This window comes from Armigeres subalbatus, chromosome 2 (assembly GCF_024139115.2).
Source record: "Armigeres subalbatus isolate Guangzhou_Male chromosome 2, GZ_Asu_2, whole genome shotgun sequence".
Lineage (NCBI taxonomy): Eukaryota > Metazoa > Arthropoda > Insecta > Diptera > Culicidae > Armigeres > Armigeres subalbatus.
The window spans coordinates 414,827,339-414,849,439 of record NC_085140.1 but is presented as its reverse complement, the minus strand read 5'-3'; the positions used below and the strand labels follow the sequence as shown (position 1 = coordinate 414,849,439).

General features: G+C 41.4%; 1 protein-coding gene across 5 annotated transcripts in view; it reads right to left on the bottom strand.

Annotated features, from left to right (window-relative positions):
- Positions 1-22,101, bottom strand: part of LOC134213389 (potassium voltage-gated channel protein Shaw-like) — a 356,566-nt gene that overhangs the window by 124,317 nt on the left and 210,148 nt on the right. For all 5 annotated transcript variants that reach the window (XM_062692404.1, XM_062692405.1, XM_062692406.1 and 2 more), the window contains 4 exons: positions 6,754-6,903; positions 6,431-6,563; positions 4,138-4,317; positions 3,497-4,003 (listed from right to left, as the gene is read on the bottom strand). In XM_062692404.1, coding sequence (XP_062548388.1) covers positions 3,497-4,003; positions 4,138-4,317; positions 6,431-6,563; positions 6,754-6,903 — 970 coding nt within the window. The remainder of the gene's footprint in view (positions 1-3,496; positions 4,004-4,137; positions 4,318-6,430; positions 6,564-6,753; positions 6,904-22,101) is intronic.

Here is a 22,101-nt window from a genome sequence, read left to right as displayed (position 1 = left end):
AATTTTCAATAGTAAAAATACAAGCAGCCATATTGAATTTAGCCGCCATCTTGGATTTAGCATAGCATAGCATAGCATATGTGATTGTACAAATCGTGGGTATACAATGCTCATTTGAGCAATCTACGTATATTGTCGTAAATTGGTACTTGGGATTAGTACCTTTTCCTATACAGTAAGAGTTGTATACCTGGCCACGTCCTTACAATCACTAAAGGAAGGGAAGGAATGTTAGTTCAACATCTACTAGTGAAGATGAAGGGAACCCATACTACCTTCATAGATGTCTCGGGAAGGAAAATTTGTGTTAGTGGGTAAGGTGAATAATAGGGACCTCTATTCGACAATATAGAGTGTTTGTCAATAACAGTATATGCTGAAAAAATATTAAAATATATTCATCAATTTACTTACGAACCGTCCAAAGGAGGACAAAGTAACCTGGATTATACAAATGTTCAACCGCACATTTATTCACTGAACATCAAAATCAGAACCAAAAACTCGGATTTTACGAATGTTCTAAATCCTACCTGAAACACGTCCGATCACGCACCAATTGTTTACTCAATCGGCTGCGCGAACTAATATTTCTGCAAATCGCGCGATCGTTCTGCCTTCCGAAACAAGAGCCAACTCGCACTGAACTAATTAACTTTACTACCGGCCGCGCAATGCAAAACACAAAATTTCGGCAAATCGCGCGATCGTTCTGCCGTCCGAAACAAGAGCCAACTCGCACTGAACTAATTATCTTTATTACCGGCCGCGCAATCAAATTTAGCCGCCATCTTGGATTTCTTTTTAAAAACTATTTATCCGCCAGGTTCGCAACCACCGATTTTGAATATTAATACACCGATGGAAAGCTAAGCTTATATTAAGCATTGTGTCCAAAAATCTTAGGTGTATGTTTTTTCTATCAAAAGTTATGTACGCTTTACCAAATTATTTTTTGAAGGGCCATCTGACCAACGAACATTATTTTTATGGTTCATATGGTACTACGACGTTAGTTCCTTGATTTCATACACTATTCTAAGCCAAATATGTTTCAAAAATGAAAAGCATATCTGCAACAGTATTTTATTTGAAGGGCTCAAAAGTTTTGAACATAACGGAGCCGTTTTCAAGTTATTGTTACCTGAATTACAGGATTTGGTTGGAGTATATGGATGGAGACAGTTATAAAATGATATCACACCCAACAGTTAATATGTAGCAATATACAAGTAATCAGGTTTACTATGATCTCTTTATTAGTTTTGATTCAATCATAGGATGCTTTTCACGGTATACAAAAAACAAGGCAGGCTCAGCACGTATGTAAACATTCAGTTTGAACGTAAACATGTGTCGTCACTACTTCGCACAAGCTGAACTGAGACGATGCTCTACGGTCTCAGCATGCTTACTTTTGTACTCTAACATGTGGCGATAAAATATGCGTCACTCTTGAAGTGTCATTTTTCCGTTTTTACTTTACGTTTATTCTGTTTTTATTTTTCCAATATCTCAATTGAACTCATGGAAAAGCTGTCGAACTGATGCGACGAAAAAAATTGTTTGACTGTCATATGACATATCAAAAGCATAAAGGTATACAGACAACAAGGTAGGCTCGTAAGAAAAGTGACACGTCAAGAATGACGCATATTTTAACGCCACATGTTAGAGTACAAAAGAAAGCATGATGAGACCGTAGAGCATCGTCTCAGTTCAGCTTGTGCGAAGTAGTGACGACACATGTTTACGTTCAAACTGAATGTTTACATACGTGCTAAGCCTGCCTTGTTTTTTGTATACCGTGAAAAGCATCCTATGATTGAATCAAAACTAATAAAGAGATCATAGTAAACCTGATTTCTTGTATATGGCTACATATTAACTGTTGGGTGTGATATCATTTTATAACTGGCTCCGATCAAATCCTGTAATTCAGGTAACCAGCTCCATCGGAAAGAAAAGCTATGTTACCTAGAAAATATTCCCATTTATTTGCCTTTGAATTGTTTTTAATTTAAATTGAAATATTAGTGCAATCTTGATGAATTTATAACATGTAAAGAAAAAGTACCGAATTTGTACACTTTTTTTACTATTTACTATAACTGCAATATCTCAGCCCCAGAACAACATTTATTGGATATTTTTTTTATGAAAATACTCCCTATAAATAGCTCTTTGTAGTATGTAAGTTTTTCTCAGCGAGAAAAAAATATTGAAATAGGATGAAATAACTTCGAAAATTAGTCAGAAAAATGTGTTTTTTTCGATATTTAAAAAGTTCTGCAGACTGTAAAAACGCATAATACCAAAAACTAATTCATGGAGAATATGGGCAAAGATCCACAGAAAAATAAAAAAATATAAAACGAATGGGTACCTAAAAAAAGCTGATTTTTCAAAAATCGATCTGGCGCAACCTCTAAACGATTTTTAAGAAATTCGGTTTGTTCTACAAAAATTATCCAGACAGGTATATCTTTCATTTTAGGGTTGAGCACCATGACTTTTCGAACATCGATTTTTTTGGGACACCCTAATGCTTATACGTTTAACATGTTTGAAGCTTGTTGGCGTAAAAAGCAATAAATTTGCAAAAGTAATTAAATTACGAACTTGGTGTCTTTGTTAAAGTTTTTGGGGAGAACTTTTGCTACAACTCTCGCGAAGACAATTTATCATCTCACTTTTAGGGGGATTGATCATAAGGCTGAATACCTCCAAAAAGCGCATCGCTTTTTTTTTAAATGTCTCGAACACGCTATTACGCCTAATCATATAATGAAGGTATGTACTATTGAATTAACGCGCTAAAAACACGATTTAAGTCACCGTGCATTGTAGAGTTTCATGAACAACTACAACGATTTCCTTGACTTGAATTTCCATCTGCCATCTATAGAATTTTATAGGATTTTTCTTCTTACATTATAATAAAAACTAAATGGTCTGTGTTCGTATCCGCATAACTCGAAAACGACTGGATGGATTTTCTCCATTCCTTCAACACTTAGGTTCATTACAATCTCAGACGGGCTTATACAATTTTATCTCATATGAACGGAGAAAGTTGTGAAAAACTAAATTTGAGGTTTGTATGCAACTTCTTCATGGGCAGTTTAAAACGTGCATTCTCTTCTACTATGCAGTACAACGTCCGTCAGGTCAACTAGTTCTTCTCTCTTTTGTCACATTTTGAAATGCGAGCATTCGTTAGCCTCATCTTATCTCTTTAAGCTTCTGCACTCTTTAGACGTTTTGTTAAATATTTTCGTAAAAAGTAAAATTGTGTTATTTAAGACGTCGCCTGAAACCTATGATCACGTCAACCAGAAATCAATGCTTTAGAACATTCTGGAATTCCACCCGAAGTTGTTAACAATTCTCCCCTTTAAATATGTATCTTTGAATAAATATTCGTTCTACTTGCCAAATTGATATTTAAGGCGATAGATAACTGTTTTTTCGATAATGTAAAACATTTACTCACCACAAGCCGCACCATCAGTTCGATTATAAACCAAACATTGCACACCAGCTCCACGTAGAAAAACGCTTCATGCGGTTGGCCGTATGTTTCCTGCCAATTATCGACAATATTTGCTCCTTTGCCGGCCCGATAGGCGGAAGATATGAGCCTCCCAGCCGGGCGTTGGTACAGCCCAGTGCTGCTGGTGCCACTTCTGCTCGTAGGGCTCGTATGCGCTCCCCTGCTGGCTGCCGCCGGAGGTGGTGGTTCTCCGATAGTATCATCCGACTCGTCGTCGTCGTTACTGCTACTGTTACTGTTGCTGCTGCTGCTGCTGCTGCTACTACTACTGGTGCCACTATCCGTTGGGCCGAAGTTGGTCACGTTTGACAGGACTGCACCGAAGCTGCTACCGTTGGCAGATACATTTAGTATGGCTGGAATTTCCACTCGTAGGCCGGGATGAGTCTTCAGACAGAATGATATCACAGAAATGCAGATGAAGAAAACCGATATGCCGGCTACGATCTGAAGGAGAGACGAATTTGCAATCCAATCACGTCGTGTCAATCTTCGTATGGGGAGAGCATGTGACACTTGGCAGTCACACGTTGGTTGGGTCAAGTCAAAAACAGTCGTGGGAAATCATCATCGATACTCACCTTGGCCCCAGTGGAGCTGGAAGGCTCATCGAAGAGTGCCCAAATTTTAGGCTTTGTACGCTGCCAGCAAGTCAGCTCACCGTTGAGCAGCGCTTCCTCGAAACCAAACAACCGAGCGATGGCCTCCTCCGAGGGTTGTTCGTCATCCAGCTCCAGTTTGTCCAATATGGCCAAAGTGCTCTGTTTAGGTAAGAAGAAACAACAAACAAGTTAAAGTCGAGGGAAAATTGCGGAGGATGGGGCTAGGAAATTGTATTATTATTAAACGAAAGCTTAAAGAACGGAAAAATGAAATTTGCAAGTTATTTGTGTGCTTTATCTTCGAGGGCGGATCCCTCGACTTGGATCCTGTCGATGGATGCGGTCTTGTTGGCGAGATGAATATAAGTGAGTTAATGTTCAGTCACTTTGTTCGCTTGTTGCTTTCGAGTTGGTTATTAAAATTTTGTTCAACGATATTGAAGGCGAAATATGACTCTTCATAATATGTGCTACGGAGTCTTGGCAAATCCAATAAGAATAAGAATTGCATGTAAATTTCACGAAATGTTCAATGAAAAACTTTAATATTTTTCCTCAACTAGCCTAAGCATTGGAATCCCGATGAATATGTACCTTGATTATTACTTTCAACAATATCATTTCTCCAACTGATAACTAAATATAAGAGAATCAGTCAAACATCCAAGTATCGTTACTGCACGAAGCTATGAACGAAACCAGCTCCACCCATTTCTCATAATCGCTCATCTTCAAACAAGCACGAACATCGTCGGGAACATACGACCGCACAGAGCACTCAAAAGCCTGGAGGCTAATTTGTTGAGTAGATTAGCCGGGACCTCCCCAACCAACCTGGTGTGCGTCTCAGGGCAACAACGCTTTCCACTCTGGCAATGATGAACGTGCCTGGTGCTGGTGTTTGCCTGGCTGTCCGACTGAAATCTGCTCGAAGCAATGTTTGATGAGGTGGCAAGAAAATTAAATGAAGGAAAATGAATTGGGAAGGGAGGTGGCTGGTCACAGCGCGCTATCCTCAATGGTTCTTCGTTCATCTCCTGTTGAATGCTTGCGAAAAGAAAGCAACAACGAGCGTCTTAGCGCTGGCTCATAAAAAAAGTCCTTTGGCAGGATAAATTGAAACAGCCAGTGAGCGAGCCAACGAGAACCGAATGATTGCAGTGATTTCGGGGAGAAGTGTGTATTTGAAAAGGAAGATTCTTTCAGTGGATCTTCTTTTCTTCTAGGTTCTTGTGGGACCTTTGAATTATTCAAAAGGTTCAATTTGCCAAGGCTTGGCAAAGTTGACAGCTGGTACAATTCGCGTTCACATCTAGAGGAAATAATCGTTCCTGATCTCGGAAGAGACGACAGTTGTGTACCAGGAAAACAAGATAACGGAGACACTTTGGAAATTGTTCAACCTATTTTGATATTTTGTTTACAGTATCAAGAGCTTTATCCGGAAAGAAAAGCAACTCGCTGGATCAGTGATATTATAGTTTGTTTTTTTTTTACTTCTACGATAGGCTTAGTTTTCAGCAACACAAACCATAAGAATCAACAAGACATCAAGCAGCCAAATATCAATACAGCTTTTAAGGTAGTGCATCTAGCATTGAAGAAAATCCACACGTGTGATTATTTTCTTTTGCACCCAAAGTAAAACGGTCTACATGGACGAAGCTTTTTTTTACGCAGGCTGCGAAGTGATATTTGTTCGCACATGCCATTTACATAGGAGATACTTGGAAAAGGGTCTCCAGTTAGCCTTATGAACGAAGGCGGAGGATTGCCAATCCGGAAATGGGGAGTTCGATTCTTGATCCGTTCTAGGATGTTTCTGATAGGAAACAATCTCGACTGCCTTGCTTTAGTGCATCCATTGTACTTTTCTCATATTCATATAAAATGCCATCAAAAAAAAGAATAAGAGATTTGGAAAGAGATAACAAAAAAATACACTTTCTTGCTATGTACGGTAATAAATTATGAAGGAGGATTGTCGCTGACATTACGGGCGTCAGATCTGTTGCTTGCAGCTGTTGATGTAAGATAGGTTGAAGGCAAAAAATTTACGTGAAATCTTTCTGTATTTTATTAACTCTTTTCCAAAATCATGTAACAAGGGCTTTTCTTTACCCATTATTCGCTGAGCATCTTAAAAAACACAGCTCATGTAAACATTCAACGAGATTTGCCCACGTTCTGGACATTAATGATTTAAGATTGTTCCACTTAAATTTAAAGACAGCCCAACGGTTATCCAAAATATCAGCAAAAAATCACTCACCTGAGTATCGCGATGAACACTGTACGTCGACCAGCAGCACGGTTCCACCTGGTTCGAATCAAGGCCCCAAAATTCCAACTCCTCTTCGAAAAGTGGCCCGCAGACATCCGTTGGATAATGCAGCTTGCCGGTTCTTTCATGCGTTAGAGAGGAACGTCGAAAATGGAAAATAAAAGATAAAATAAGAGCATTGTTTTAATACAGGAATTTCACATTAAACCGGATGAAACTTTCATGAGCAAGCATATCCGCTTCCTCCTCTGTACAATGTTTCTCTTTTGAATAACCAAACTAACGATTCACTTAATCCTGCAGCTACTCACCGGTAGTAGTTCAGCACTTGTGCAAACACACCCGGATGGCGGTCAAAAAAGTACTCGTTCAGTATCGGGTCGTAATTGGCCAGTGCCTCAGTTAGACGGGAGAGTCTGGTGGCAGGAATCTTCTTCAGTGTTGCCTTGTAGGTTTCGTATCTGTCACGTCATCCGGTCATGGCCGCCAAAGCATCATCATCGCGGACAGAAGTGAATTGAACGAAAAAAAAAACACAGAATATGAGAACATACGGAGGGATAATCAAACAACTTTTAATAACATGACTGGCACATGAAAGAACAAACATGACTTTAGATCGCCTTCATCGAGCGAGGAGGACTTAGAAAATGGGGTGGGCAGGGTGCTGAACGACGTCGATGTCGACGACAACAGAGTAAACATCATCAAGGATTCATATACTTTAAACAAATCCGGTGTGCTTTTGCCTTCGCATTTGCCATCGTCGCCGCCGTAGGTACTGTTAGCTTCTATTTTCCATCAGGCGAAACGGTCCGAACGAAGTTCATGAAACTAGTTTTTCTTTCGGTGGAACGGTGGAACCATTTTTGCTTATGGGTTTATTACAACTTGACTTGGGAGTTTGTGTTGTTTTCCGAGCTGAAGTTTACGCTCGCTTTAATGTGGTTTGTAGTTTGTTTGAAAAATGCTTCCAGGAAGTTCATTTTTAAGATGATGGGATCAGGCGATGGGATTTGTTATGGGGTAACTATCTTCCCTGATTTTTTTTTCTTTTTCGGCGATTACGATAAACAAATAAATTCAAAAGATTTAAAACCCGAACCGATCAAATGACTATTCCAATTTTTTCCAAACAATGCATGGGTATTTGTTGATGCTATTTTTGAGTATTTAGATAACGAAAATTTGAAAAAAGTGCAGTCAAGTTTTGGCCTCATATTCGTTAAATTTTGGTCCAGGTTATACTTTATACAGTACTTCTGCCCAGCTAACACAATAGAATGTTTTTTTATTTTTCATTTACAAAGTGAAAACAGATGCGTTGAAATATAAGTTTTTTTAATAAACAATAAAATCCTTGAACCCCACCGAAGAAAAAAGCAAATTAAAAAAATGGAGGTAAATCCTTCACACGCTTGTCGTAGCCAAGCAAATCCGTCTTCTTCCGATTTGCCTTTTACCAACGAAAACAAGCGCGGAACACCGAAGGATAATTCGCATGTTCACGCCTCAAAAACATAACACTGAATGATCGTTTATGTTCACCGTTCGAATCATCTAGAATTCCTGTCAGCCTACTGAGATTCAATTTCAAATTTCTTCTCATTAGCTTCTTAGTATGCTGGCATTTCAAATGCCAACTACGATTGACGATGTGAATTAATGTCTATTAATGTCATTTTTAAATATTTTAGTTTATTTCATTATTTTTATCATGAAATAAGAAATACGTTCCACTTTATCCATCAATGTAAATAACAAATGCAAATGCATTTTTCAGACTCACTTTATTCCCCACAATTGTGTCAAGTTAGATTTTGAGAGATTGGGACCTGGTATTCACGGCCGTCAACGAAGCCGGCTTGACAACTTCCCACGAACTCATTCACTAATGGTGACAGACGTCGGAAGATGATCTGGGATATCACTTTGTAGGCGGCATTAAGGATGGTGATCGCTCGAAAGTTCTCACACTCCAGCTTGTCGCCTTTCTTGTAGATGGGGCATATAACCCCTTCCTTCCACGTTCTGCCGGGTATCTTGCTGCAGCGCTATCGCCCGCGCTGTGTCCTTCTCCTCCATAATCTGTCTGCTCTCTCCGTCGAACCAATTGTTCCGTCGACTTCGTCTCATATACCCGACGTTGTTCTCCGCTGCGTCGTTAATGGCTGCTTTGACTGTATTCCAGCAGTCCTCAAGAGCGGCCCCATCCGGCAACGCTGCCTCGAGTTGCTGTGCGTATGCAGTGGTGACATCAGGGTGCTTCAGTTGCTCTAGGTCGTACCGCGGCGGCCGTCGGCACCGAACATTGTTCATGACAGATAGTTTTGGGCGAAGTTTAACCATCAACAGACAGTGGTAGCCATATTCTTGGAGGCAGCGAAATAAATTAGTCGTAGGCCGTTTTCGTTCGTCAGCCGGTGAGCGCTGAACTTCCCAATAGGCGGTCTAAACTCCTCCTCTTGGCCAACCTGAGCGTTCAAATCTGGGCAGCTGTCGTACTCACGTTCCAGCTACGCGTAGAATGCATCGTTATCATCATCAGTGCTTCCGGAGTATGTTCTATGGACGTTGATTATGCTGAAGTTAAAGAACCGGCCTTTGATCCTCAACTTGCACATTCTCTCATTGATCAGCCACCACCCGATCACGCGCCTTTGCATATCGCCCATCACTATGAAAGTTGTTCCCAGCTCGTGTGTGTGTGTGTTGCTGCAGCTCTGGTAGATGGTATGCTTACCTCTAAACGTTCGCACCATTGATCCCTTCCAACAAACATCCTGCAGCGCTACGATGCCGAATCCACGGACATCGGCGAGTATGCGTGTGCTCCCGATGAAGTTGAGAGGTTTACAGTCCCACGAACCGAGTTTACAATCGCTAGTCCCCTTTCGCCTGACACCAAACCCCCTAAATTTCCGGAGGACCATTGAACGAACCTGATCCTTTAACCTTGTTGAAGTTCGATAGCAATTGGGATGGAGCAGTATAACACGCTAGTTACATTAACTCATAATTTATTGACGACGACAACGGTTTTTATCTTGCACACTTACATATATATTTGTACTTAAAAAACTAGACAAGTTAAAATTGTGCGTAGGCTCGCTGCCCAAGTGTTCCCGGTGGCTACTAGAATTCGACTGGTTTTCGATCATCCTTCAGTGTGGAGGTCAAGGTTCGGCATGTGAAGAGCCGAGAAATGTTGACGAAGAGCGAGGGACTCACTCTCTATCGCCGATATCAGTCCTATCCATCCAGTAGCCGGTGCCTATGCAATACATGCGGCGATGATTATGATGTTCTACGGATTGCGATTCGTAAAACATTCGTGGACCAGCTGCAGATCGATTGTTGTTGGACAGATAGTGGTGATGATATAATCACTGCAGAAACCTTGCAAAGTTAACCCTAACATAGAGAACAGGCGCTGTTGTAAGCCGCTCCTGACATGGAGAACAGACGCTCAGTAAGATTTGCACCTCCGAGGAGAAGCCTACACCCCCTCCCCCCCTACCCTGTCAGCATACGACCACCCAAACAACACAAGTCAAGCGACATTGGTTATAGCAACCTAATTGTGACTGAATCTGGTCACATATGAGTTACTGTAATCTATGTGCAACATGTGTGCTGCTCGGGCATAGTTCCCACCGGGGTTGGTTACCCGATCTTCCCTAAGGTTGCTCGTATCCCGGGCAGCACTACGAGGAGGCAGGGATAGGAGTACAATTTTACACTACAGAAGATAGAGCCAATAAATGACGCCTCAAATCATTAGATGAAGCTACATCTTCGTTCTCGTTCACTTTGAGCTGGTGTACTTGGTGTCGGCTAATCTGAATCGGTAATCTGAATCTCGCGGCTGGTGATTGTTGAATGTTTGTTGTAGTGCTCCATACGGGAGGTCTCAGCCGCGATAAATTAGAAAATGTCGTTTACGAAGCTGTTCATGATGCTCTTCGCCTTCGTCCAGGTGGACCTGCTTCAACACTGTGTAAATGTAGATGTCATAGCTTTCCTTCCTCCGTGGCTTCCGCTTTGGTTGCTTGTCGCCTTTGACGATGGTTTTCTGAGCCTTGCTGCCGTTGCCAATGGCAGCCGATGTAGCAGCTTTGTTCCGGTCGTTATGGCGATTGGTCGCGAAACCGGACCTCGGCTTGCCAGTATCCAATTGTAATGGAGACAGATACCCGGCCTTATCGGCGACCGGTACCATTGGTCTCACTGACTCCACCTTTCGTCCATTTGATACCAGTGCTGCCGTGCAAAACCATGGTTAAGGCAATTTCTTAAAAGTGCAAATCATAGAATAATCATATTCATTTGGACAGCATGTATCGCGCTTCAGTCGCAAATCATGAAGTGGCTGACGTTGGCGTCAGTAGAAACGAAGGTTCGACTTTCATGGTTGGAAAGGCGAATTATTGAAGATAAATCGATTATTGTTTGGACCACCATTATATACAAAAGGACGTTGAAGAAATTTTCTCCAAATTACAAAATACATCCGCAGAGTATTCATGATGCCTAGTAAAAACACATTTTTGTTCTTTAATTTATATTCTGTATACAGAAAAGCCACATGGAACGCCTGAAGTCTGTAGTTCAATCGCAGAAATGGCATCACAGCAGCCTGAGATCCGCGATATTAGGCATATTCATAATTTTAAATATATGTTTTATAATTTACGTAATCCTACGTCTAACTGGATATCTAGGATCTAGGATATAACCACAAACAAACAGACGTAAAACTAGAGAAATTACCATCGACCATGACTTCAACGATCAATTTGAATTTGATGGATTGCTCGTTTCACACATAGAGGCGCTAACGTCGTAATCCTTCGAGATTGACATTTCACTCCAGCGCCTTCTGGTGACAATGTGTTACGAAACATTGTTTCGTGTAACATGCTCGCAAGATGGTGGTAGAGGAGTTGAGCGACGGATTTTTCTGAAAAATGTTCAAGCTGTTACGTCTGTTTGTCTGTGGTGTAACCTTCAACTGTTTTTTTTTTTTATATAGAAGCTACATAGCCATAAGCCATTGCATCTGCCTATTTTGCAATATCCGGCTGGATTCCAATCTAATGCTTGATTATAGATTTCGTTTTCGCCCCTACGTTAGGTGTGGCTAACCCAATCCTACTCCCGAATGTCAGTTACTATAAGGATCAGCCTCTAGTGACACCCACGATGGAGCCCGGTGTCGTAGCTAGGCAAATCCGTCTTCCGATTTGCCTTTTACCAACGAAAACAAGCGCGGAACACCGAAGGATAATTCGCATGTTCACGCCTCAAAAACATAACACTGAATGATCGTTTATGTTCACCGTTCGAATCATCTAGAATTCCTGTCAGCCTACTGAGATTCAATTTCAAATTTCTTCTCATTAGCTTCTTAGTATGATGGCATTTCAAATGCCAACTACGATTGACGATGTGAATTAATGTCTATTAATGTCATTTTTAAATATTTTAGTTTATTTCATTATTTTTATCATGAAATAAGAAATACGTTCCACTTTATCCATCAATGTAACTAACAAATGCAAATGCATTTTTCAGACTCACTTTATTCCCCACAACGCTGTGAGGGTATGCGAAAACAAACTTTTTTTTCTGGCGAAACGAAACGAAATGAAATTGAAATGCTCCCCTTGGTTTGGAATGAAAAGGAACGAAATTCTTCACTGCTCCACTCAGTGCTGTGTAACTGTCCTGTCCATTATCTAATGCTAGGTGTTATAAGTATTCAGTCGCACATAAAGGGAGATCGGACACACATGGTCCCCACTGTTTTTTCGTTTTTTTTGTTGCTCGGTTTAACATGCATTAATTTATACGGTTTGAAGTGGGCTTGATGTAGAAATTTATTAGTTTTCAAAAACATTGACTTTTTCCGAAAGATAGAAAATTTGACATTTTCAAAACTTGTGAAAACTTGATCACCATATAGGGGAGAATATCCCACTATAAGCTAAACATGTTTAACCTCTTTTAAGTCTGATGCTAGGCCAAATTGTTTTATTTTCAAATCTTAATAATTCTTTATGGTTAATGCGTAATAGCGGATGTATTCCAATTCCAATTAAAACCTCATGAAACATTGTGGATGGATTTCGACTGTAAATTTTGTAGTTCGCTTTTCGAGGTGGCTTTCAATCATGAATAATAACATTGGCAATTTTATTTTATCCACGTTTCGATGCCGGGGTTGGAAGCCTTGAAGAAAATCCCATCCTCAGATCGAAACGTCAGCGATGAAACAAAAATGCCAACGCTATTATTCACGACTTAAAGCCTCTCCGGAAAGCGAACTTATTGAAACATTTTTGATAATTGTGTAATTTTAGATTCCAAAACATTGTATTATACATAATATGCATGGCGATCAGTTAATTAAAACCTATTGAATTCTGCTCATTATTACCAGCATTACCATGAAGGGCTGTGAAACAGAAAATCAAAAGAACAACAAGTTGAGTGACTAAAATTTTATTTAAGAGGCTTGAGGGCGGTTCTAAGAAGCTCAATAGCTTCGCTGAAAAAGGCTTGGAAACCTCCTTCCAAAAACCCGTAAGCTGCCTTTCAAGAGGCTCGGAAGCCTCCTTTCAAGAGGCTCGGAAGCCTCCTTTCAAGAGGCTCGGAAGCCTCCTTTCAAGAGGCTCGGAAGCCTCCTTTCAAGAGGCTCGGAAGCCTCCTTTCAAGAGGCTCGGAAGCCTCCTTTCAAGAGGCTCGGAAGCCTCCTTTCCAGAGGCTCGGAAGCCTCCTTTCAAGAGGCTCTGTGGCCTCCTTTCAAGAGGCTCTGTGGCCTCCTTTCAAGAGGCTCGGAAGCCTCCTTTCAAGAAGCTCTCAGCCTCCTTTCAAGAAGCTCTCAGCCTCGTTTCAAGAGGCTCGGAAGCCTCCTTTCAAGAGGCTCGGAAGCCTCCTTTCAAGAGGCTCAGCCTCCTTTCAAGAGGCTCAGAAGCCTCCTTCAAGAGGCTCAGCCTCCTTTCAAGAGGCTCAGAAGCCTCCTTTCAAGAGGCTCCGGAAGCCTCCTTTCAAGAGGCTCAGCCTCCTTTCAAGAGGCTCAAGCCTCCTTTCAAGAGGCTCAGAGCCTCCTTTCAAGAGGCTCAGAAGCCTCCTTTCAAGAGGCTCAGGCCTCCTTTCAAGAGGCTCAGCCTCCTTTCAAGAGGCTCAGAGCCTCCTTTCAAGAGGCTCAGGCCTCCTTCAAGAGGCTCAGGCCTCCTTTCAAGAGGCTCAGAAGCCTCCTTTCAAGAGGCTCAGGCCTCCTTTCAAGAGGCTCAGAGCCTCCTTTCAAGAGGCTCAGAGCCTCCTTTCAAGAGGCTCAAGCCTCCTTTCAAGAGGCTCAGAGCCTCCTTTCAAGAGGCTCAGAAGCCTCCTTTCAAGAGGCTCAGCCTCCTTTCAAGAGGCTCAGAAGCCTCCTTTCAAGAGGCTCAGAAGCCTCCTTTCAAGAGGCTCGAAGCCTCCTTTCAAGAGGCTCAAGCCTCCTTTCAAGAGGCTCAGAAGCCTCCTTTCAAGAGGCTCAGAAGCCTCCTTTCAAGAGGCTCAGAAGCCTCCTTTCAAGAGGCTCAGAAGCCTCCTTTCAAGAGGCTCAGGCCTCCTTTCAAGAGGCTCAGCCCCTCCTTTCAAGAGGCTCAGAAGCCTCCTTTCAAGAGGCTCAGGCCTCCTTTCAAGAGGCTCAGAAGCCTCCTTTCAAGAGGCTCAGAAGCCTCCTTTCAAGAGGCTCAGAAGCCTCCTTTCAAGAGGCTCAGAGCCTCCTTTCAAGAGGCCTCAGCCTCCTTTCAAGAGGCTCAGCCTCCTTTCAAGAGGCTCAGAGCCTCCTTTCAAGAGGCCTCAGAGCCTCCTTTCAAGAGGCTCAGGCCTCCTTTCAAGAGGCTCGAAGCCTCCTTTCAAGAGGCTCAGAAGCCTCCTTTCAAGAGGCTCAGCCTCCTTTCAAGAGGCTCGGAAGCCTCCTTTCAAGAGGCTCAAAGCCTCCTTTCAAGAGGCTCAAGCCTCCTTTCAAGAGGCTCAGAGCCTCCTTTCAAGAGGCTCAGAAGCCTCCTTTCAAGAGGCTCAGAGCCTCCTTCAAGAGGCTCAGAGCCTCCTTTCAAGAGGCTCAAGCCTCCTTTCAAGAGGCTCAAGCCTCCTTTCAAGAGGCTCAGCCTCCTTTCAAGAGGCTCAAGCCTCCTTCAAGAGGCCTCAGCCTCCTTCAAGAGGCTCAAGCCTCCTTTCAAGAGGCTCAGAAGCCTCCTTTCAAGAGGCTCAGAAGCCTCCTTTCAAGAGGCTCAGAGCCTCCTTTCAAGAGGCTCAAGCCTCCTTTCAAGAGGCTCAAGCCTCCCTTTCAAGAGGCCTCAGCCTCCTTTCAAGAGGCTCAGAAGCCTCCTTTCAAGAGGCTCAGAAGCCTCCTTTCAAGAGGCTCAGGCCTCCTTTCAAGAGGCTCAGCCTCCTTTCAAGAGGCCTCAGAAGCCTCCTTTCAAGAGGCTCAGAGCCTCCTTTCAAGAGGCTCAAGCCTCCTTTCAAGAGGCTCAGGCCTCCTTTCAAGAGGCTCAGCCTCCTTCAAGAGGCTCAGAGCCTCCTTTCAAGAGGCTCAGAAGCCTCCTTTCAAGAGGCTCAAGCCTCCTTTCAAGAGGCTCAGCCTCCTTTCAAGAGGCTCAAGCCTCCTTTCAAGAGGCTCAGCCTCCTTTCAAGAGGCTCAGAAGCCTCCTTTCAAGAGGCTCAGAAGCCTCCTTTCAAGAGGCTCAGAAGCCTCCTTCAAGAGGAAGCCTCCTTTCAAGAGGCTCAGAAGCCTCCTTTCAAGAGGCCTCGAAGCCTCCTTCAAGAGGCTCAGGCCTCCTTCAAGAGGCTCAGAAGCCTCCTTCAAGAGGGCCTCCTTCAAGAGGCTCAGAAGCCTCCTTTCAAGAGGCCTCAGCCTCCTTTCAAGAGGAGGCTCAGAAGCCTCCTTTCAAGAGGCTCAGAAGCCTCCTTTCAAGAGGCTCAGAAGCCTCCTTTCTAGAGGCTCGGAAGCCTCCTTTCTAGAGGCTCGGAAGCCTCCTTTCAAGAGGCTCGGAAGCCTCCTTTCAAGAGGCTCGGAAGCCTCCTTTCAAGAGGCTCGGAGGCCTCCTTTCAAGAGGCTCGGAGGCCTCCTTTCAAGAGGCTCGGAGGCCTCCTTTCAAGAGACTTGGAAGCCTCCTTTCAAGAGGCTCGGAAGCCTCCTTTCAAGAGGCTCGGAAGTTTCTTTCCAAGAGACTCGGAAGGCTCCCTCCAAGAGGCTCGGAAGCGTGCATGCTCACGTACATGCTCCACTAGCACAGACATCAAAATCAAGCAACTTGCTGGTTTGGATCTTATCCTCAGTTTGAACAAGATTTCACGCAGAGCGGACTCATCAAATCGATCGCAGCGGAGCGGACACAGCATCACGAGGCGCTGGTAACATTTTCAACGGAAATCCATCGTATTGGTGGTGGTTCTCGGTATGTTGCTGCAGATCATTCATCCTCAACGAACCAGAATTTTAAATGCAGAAAGTGTTGACTACAAAAATAACACTGTTGCGATCCCGCGCCGCCAGTGGCGATGCTGAAAATTGATTACAAATTGTGGTGTCAGTTAGTTGTGGGAGAAGCGCATTGGGGAAAGAAAATTGGTTCTTCTCTGGACCAGCATTTTCTGAAAAGAAAGGTTTAATTGCGAAAATGGTTCCTGTTAGTGATTCATCTGTTCAAATTTACGGGCTTAATTTCTTGAATTCAAGAAAGCTGCTTTCCGGCGCGCGAGCCGTTTTGATCGAGATTCCGCAAAGAGCGGTTCGACAGACACAGCAGCACGAAGGCGTGGGTAGCAGTGGCAATGCTGAAAGTGTATTCCAAATGGTGAAGACTCAGCGAAAAATCATCGAGTGGCGGCCGGAAAATTTCAACGCAAAGTTTGGATGCAGTTAATTATTCATTTAAACAAATTTATTGCATCATCTCCCTTCGACACGCGCTTGTGAATCTGCTACCGAAGAGCAACTTTCTGTCGTCGCCAAAAGATAAATTTTGTACTTTAAAGAAAATTCTCGGATCTACCTTCCCTTGTGTAAGATAATGGTGTAATACAGAACCGATATATTTTCAGTAATGCACTTTTCAAAACCTGACAGCAAAAAAATCAGAATATTGTGAGAAAATTTAATTTTACTAGGGTAAAGTGCCCCCAACCAATAGTGGACCCTCCAGTCATTTTTGCATTATTACAGCACAATGTAAACATTTTGCTATGAAATTCCATCGGGAGAACCTGCCTTACACTCCTATGATTTGACTACATGCATTGGAAATGCGATGGAAAGTAAAATTAGATGATTTTTTACAATTCTATAAAAAATAAACACGAAAGTGTCCATTATAGGAATATTTTGGGGGGTCCATAATAGGAAAGAAGAACGTACCGAAACGGAACATAAAAATCAAATGAAGTGTCGACTATAGGGAAGCAATTTCCTATTATGGACCCCCAGGGGGTCTACTATAGGGCAAATTCAGTCAGACTTTAAAATGTTAATTTCAAGGAATAACGTCGAGTATTTGAGTGTTTTATGTATGTATCGTAAAGAGAAGATGCAGAGCTTGATATTAGATATAGCATTATAGCAATAGCAATAGCATTGAGCAATTCGCACAAATTCGTAGGTGGTACATGCCAAGATTATTGTATAAGAGTAGCATTACTTTCATCCGTTACCACAGATATTAATTTGGGACTAATCACTATCTCTTAGATGGAAGCAATGTACTCTCCAATAGTCGAGATCTGTCCTGGCCACGTCCTTGCGAATGCTGCGGAAGGGGAAGGATAGTTAGTTGGACACCTACTTAAGAAAGATGCAGAGAACTCTACGACCTCTCGTAGGTGCCACGGGAGGTTTTGGGATTGTGTGGGAGGTTACTAACAGTAGGAATCGTTTTGGTAGAAGGTGAAACACAGAAAGAAATAAGATAGGGACAAAGTAGGAAAGGGACGAATCGGAATTGAACCCACGACCTCCTGCTTATAAGGCAGAAGCAGTAGCCACTAGACCACCGAGCTCGTCTCAAAAGATATGTTATTAATATATCTTAATTTCTATCAAAAATTACACTACTGGAAACAAAAAAACTATCAAATTTTGTTACCACTTTATCATAAAAATAACATATTTTGTTAGAAATTTATAACAGATCAGATACAAAATATATTGTTTCTGTGCAGTTGGAACTTTTTACAGGTCGTGATAGGTCTCCAGATTGTGGTCAACAATCAGAAATTTTTGTTTTTGACTGAACAAGAATATTTTTCACGAACATGAAACTAACAATATAACAAATTTGGCAACCTTTTCAATTTATATCAGCGTTATGGCTGGGAGACTTTGCTACATCTATTTTAATTGCCTACTGTTGGGCAGTTCGGTGTTAAGTATTTTTTTAAATCATATCATGATAAAATCCTGTTACAACATTTAAAGATAATGGCTACTAAGAACAAAATTGTATCAAAATAAGTTATAAATATCACAATTTGTTAAAATTGTGTTCGGTTTCTGTTATGCTCTTCTAGTCGGGTATCGACTTACGGAGGTATCGTAGTATGCAAAATTCAAGGGACTTTGAATTTCATCGAGTAAGAGAAAATATCTAGTTACAGAACATCGAGTTAGAAAAGTAGAAAAACCCAAAAAAGATTTTTTTTTTCGTGCATTGTCAACCATTATCCAAAAAGTATTTTTCATAAGTTCACATAAAGGAAAGTTTTCGCGAAATAAGATCGAAAATAATTATAACGAGATTGAGAGAAAGCCGATGATTTTGGAATAAAGATAACATATTCCGTAGCATGCATTATTAAGTAAACTACCAGCATGTTAACACAAGGTAAATATAGTTGAAAGAATACATTTGCTGTTTTTTTTAACGAAATAGAGAACGGTAATTCAATCTAGCAAAGATTGGATTTACTTGCAGAGCTTGATATTAGATATCACACAAAATTAATATTTTGAAAATTTCCCCTCCTTATGCCAGGAAGAGAAAAATTTCACTACTAGGGGGTCCACTATTGGGTATTTTACCCTACTACTGATGCTAGCCATTCGAACAAGCTCATTGCATCATCTTCCTTCAACGCGCGCTTGCCAGAAACAGCCAAACCGATGAAGGCGCAACCTTAGAGGAACATATCGTTATCTGCTGTAGGTGTTTAATAATTTTACCTTGTTTCTTTTTTTTTACAGAAGCTTGTCTATCAAATGTTAACCGAAACAGGGGAAATGGACTTCAGCATCCACCAGAACTAACCGCAATTCACAGATTCCCATCGATAACTTAAACATACGGCTCTTATCAGGGCCACCAATCTTTGATGAGGAAGAAAGAGCTTAATATAAGCTCGGTATATACTGAGAGTTTCGGAAGAGTGAAATATTAATGTTGAAAAAGAGACACAAACTATGATGACAAATACCTACGTAGTCCTACGACACTTTTGCGTACAACCCGATTGGGGTGCACCTTTGAGTTTTTGTCATTTTCATCAGAACTTTAACGGATTACTGCGAAACTGAGGCAACACGATAGATTATTTTGTTGAAAATCCAGACTTTCGGATGATTACGAAACATGACCAATGCTCAAAGATCACAAAGTCATGAAGACTGACATGACGCAAGTGAGGATTTGGAAATGATAGAAAAATATCATTTTGTTCAAAAGCCTACAATCCCAGAAAGTTGCGAAACATGCCCAACTTGTAGGACAAAAACAAAGCTGAATCGATCTTTACGATCTTTACGCATTACGAAGATATTGTTTCTAGGTTATCAAATGTTTAATGGAAATATTAGTGTACATAGTAGTTAGGTTATCCAATTTTAAAACACACTATCGCCTCCTAAAGACATCAATCTTGTCGCTTCTTTTTACTAACACGCGTGCTCACTGGTGAAAAAAATCACAAGAATAAGAACAAACCAAATTCCTTTTCATTGCCTTATGTTTGATGGGATGGACAAAGGATGAAGTGGAGTGGGATGAAGTGCCGAACCTTTCCCCTTGATCACTTGATTCTTGGGCAGGCTTGTAAAATGTCATCTGCATGTCATTTGACTAATTTGTTCATAACTTTCTTTAGAAGTCATATTTATTCCATTATTTTAGATGTACTCATAACGCTTGAGTAGGGCTATATTTTTGGCCAAGGGTACATTGCTTTAAATATAACATCTGAGGCTGGAGAGTGAAAACTCTCCAAAATGTCACGTGTCATAATGTCATTTGAATGACATTTTGCCTCCCACGCCCCAGATTACATATTTACAGCAATGTCTTGTTAGACAAAGTTGTAGGCACATTTAAGAGCTATAAGTTTGTCATACATCATAAATTGATAGCTACTTTCTGAAAAAAGTTCTGGGAAAATTATACAAACGAATGCAAATGACATTTTACAACGTTGTTCTTGGGGCTACAATTAGATTTGACTATACCAATGCAAATAAGATTGGATTAATTTACATTGGATTACGTTAAACTTGATTGGGGTCAATTAGATTATACAAAAAATAATTCGACAGAATACCTTAATTTTGCCTCGAAAATTCAGTAAGTAGGGAAGTTTTCTCAGATTAATAAATTTGATGACATTTTTAAAAGCATTCAAAATAATCGAAGCTCCCTTTAGGCCTGTAGAAATGATTTGTTGGCCTCTTGATTATACCTCGGAGCCTTAGAATTGGTGAGTATGAATTTCTATTAATCTCAATATAATTACCCAATTATTCTAATTATTCTCAAACAATTATTATGATAATTTTAAATTGTAATCCACAATGTGAGGGTAATTCACCAAAAGGATTATTGAAATGAATCTCATCTACAGACTATCAAAACAAAACTCATAATCACACTTGCCACTGAGATCGTCTGAGTACCACACAATCACACCTGACCTGATACGCGTGACGCGTCCATTTCACGGGTTGTTTGTGTTTAATTTCGGAACGATCCCAACTACTTTGGCATCTTTTGGTATCCGGTGCGTAACGATGCTTGAAAGTCACGCATTTCATGAATAAGTTAGCTGGAAGGTAGACACTTCAAACACGTGGTGGCTGTTGCACATAACCTCCGTGGTAAGTAGGCAGCGGGTGGAAGCAATTAACCGCTCCGGTACATTCTCAGGACGATGTACCGTGGATGTGTGTTGTGCGAAAGTCTACTAAACTTTGAAAGTAATTATTGGATGTGACATCTCGCTCCCCAGAGAGTGTTTTGGTGGGGACATGTGGGACGACATTTGCGCTAAATTCGCATGATGGGACTTGTTGGTACGTACGATAATTAGTGAAAGTTCCTAGAAGGTAGCACATTTGAAGTTGCTTGGTATAATGACAATTACGAAGTTATATACCGACCGTTTGTCTACTAGCCATCATTATCATCATCATGGTGTGTAATTGTCTCTGGAAAACCCAAAAAAAAAAGATGCATCAAAGGAGGCTTGTTATTCTGTCCCAAATCTCATATTCAAACTAGAGCCTGGGTACGAAAAACGCGGATAGAAGATGTAACTCTGTCAACACTGCAGTCACTTTTCTTCATTATATCAACATCATAATAAGGGAGAAATTGTTGATCTAGGTTAAATGTTCCATACAGCTATTTAATGTGCTCACATCGTGTGATTATAGAATCCAATAAATACAAACATTGCGTTCAAAATGTTGTTTCGCGTATGGCTTTATATCGAATTAAACAATTTTCAGATGTTGAGCCCACAAATTGGCTGCTAGACTGACACTTTTCCACTGATAATGTCATTAATTGCTGATGGTCATATGATTAATACCTCGGTTCCATAAGCAGAAGGACAGGTCCATCTTTTTTCTTAAGAAGCTTCACATTTGAGCCAGAAAACAATGTGATCAATTTAAGACAAAACCCAGTTCGATAATGTCTGTAATTTTGTTCGACACCATGATCGGTGCTAGTCAACGAGCCCGGCAAAAAGTACAACTGGCTCGGAAGTAACTCGATGATGACACGAAGAAGGTAATTAGGAGCAATTAGTACGCTCTGATAAGTACCACTCTCGGCTGGATGTTACTTTTGTACTGTAGCGCTCTATGTCTAGTATGAAGAACAGTTTCTTGTGGAAACTAACGACGACGACAACGACACCGACTGCGCTCAGGAAGTATCCCAAACGAGCGTCTCGGGAAACAAACGGAGGGTAAAATCGTTTAAATTGGACGGTTTTCCTCTTCTTCACTTTTGTCGACCCCATCATTACGTCGGTCGCATTCGCATTGCATTGTAATGTGCATTGAGTAGATGACGATGTAATTGAGCTCGGAAAGTACGTCTACGTGATTGCACTTAAAGGATTGAGCTTATTGCTGAGCGGTCTGAAGCAACATCGAGCCAGTTTATTGAATGAAATTTAAACGCACCAACAGATGGGGTTTGGAGAATATGCAAACTGCACTGGGACGAAAATTGGAAGAAGGCAGGAAAAGATACGCTCCGGAAGCTATAATGACCAGTTTATAACATCGCTAATGCAATCTGATAATGCACAAGCATTATGTAAACAGTCGTTATCATCTGTTAATAATCGTTTATACTATGTGAATTTAATGCTTTTGTCAGATAGTGTAAAGGACAGAA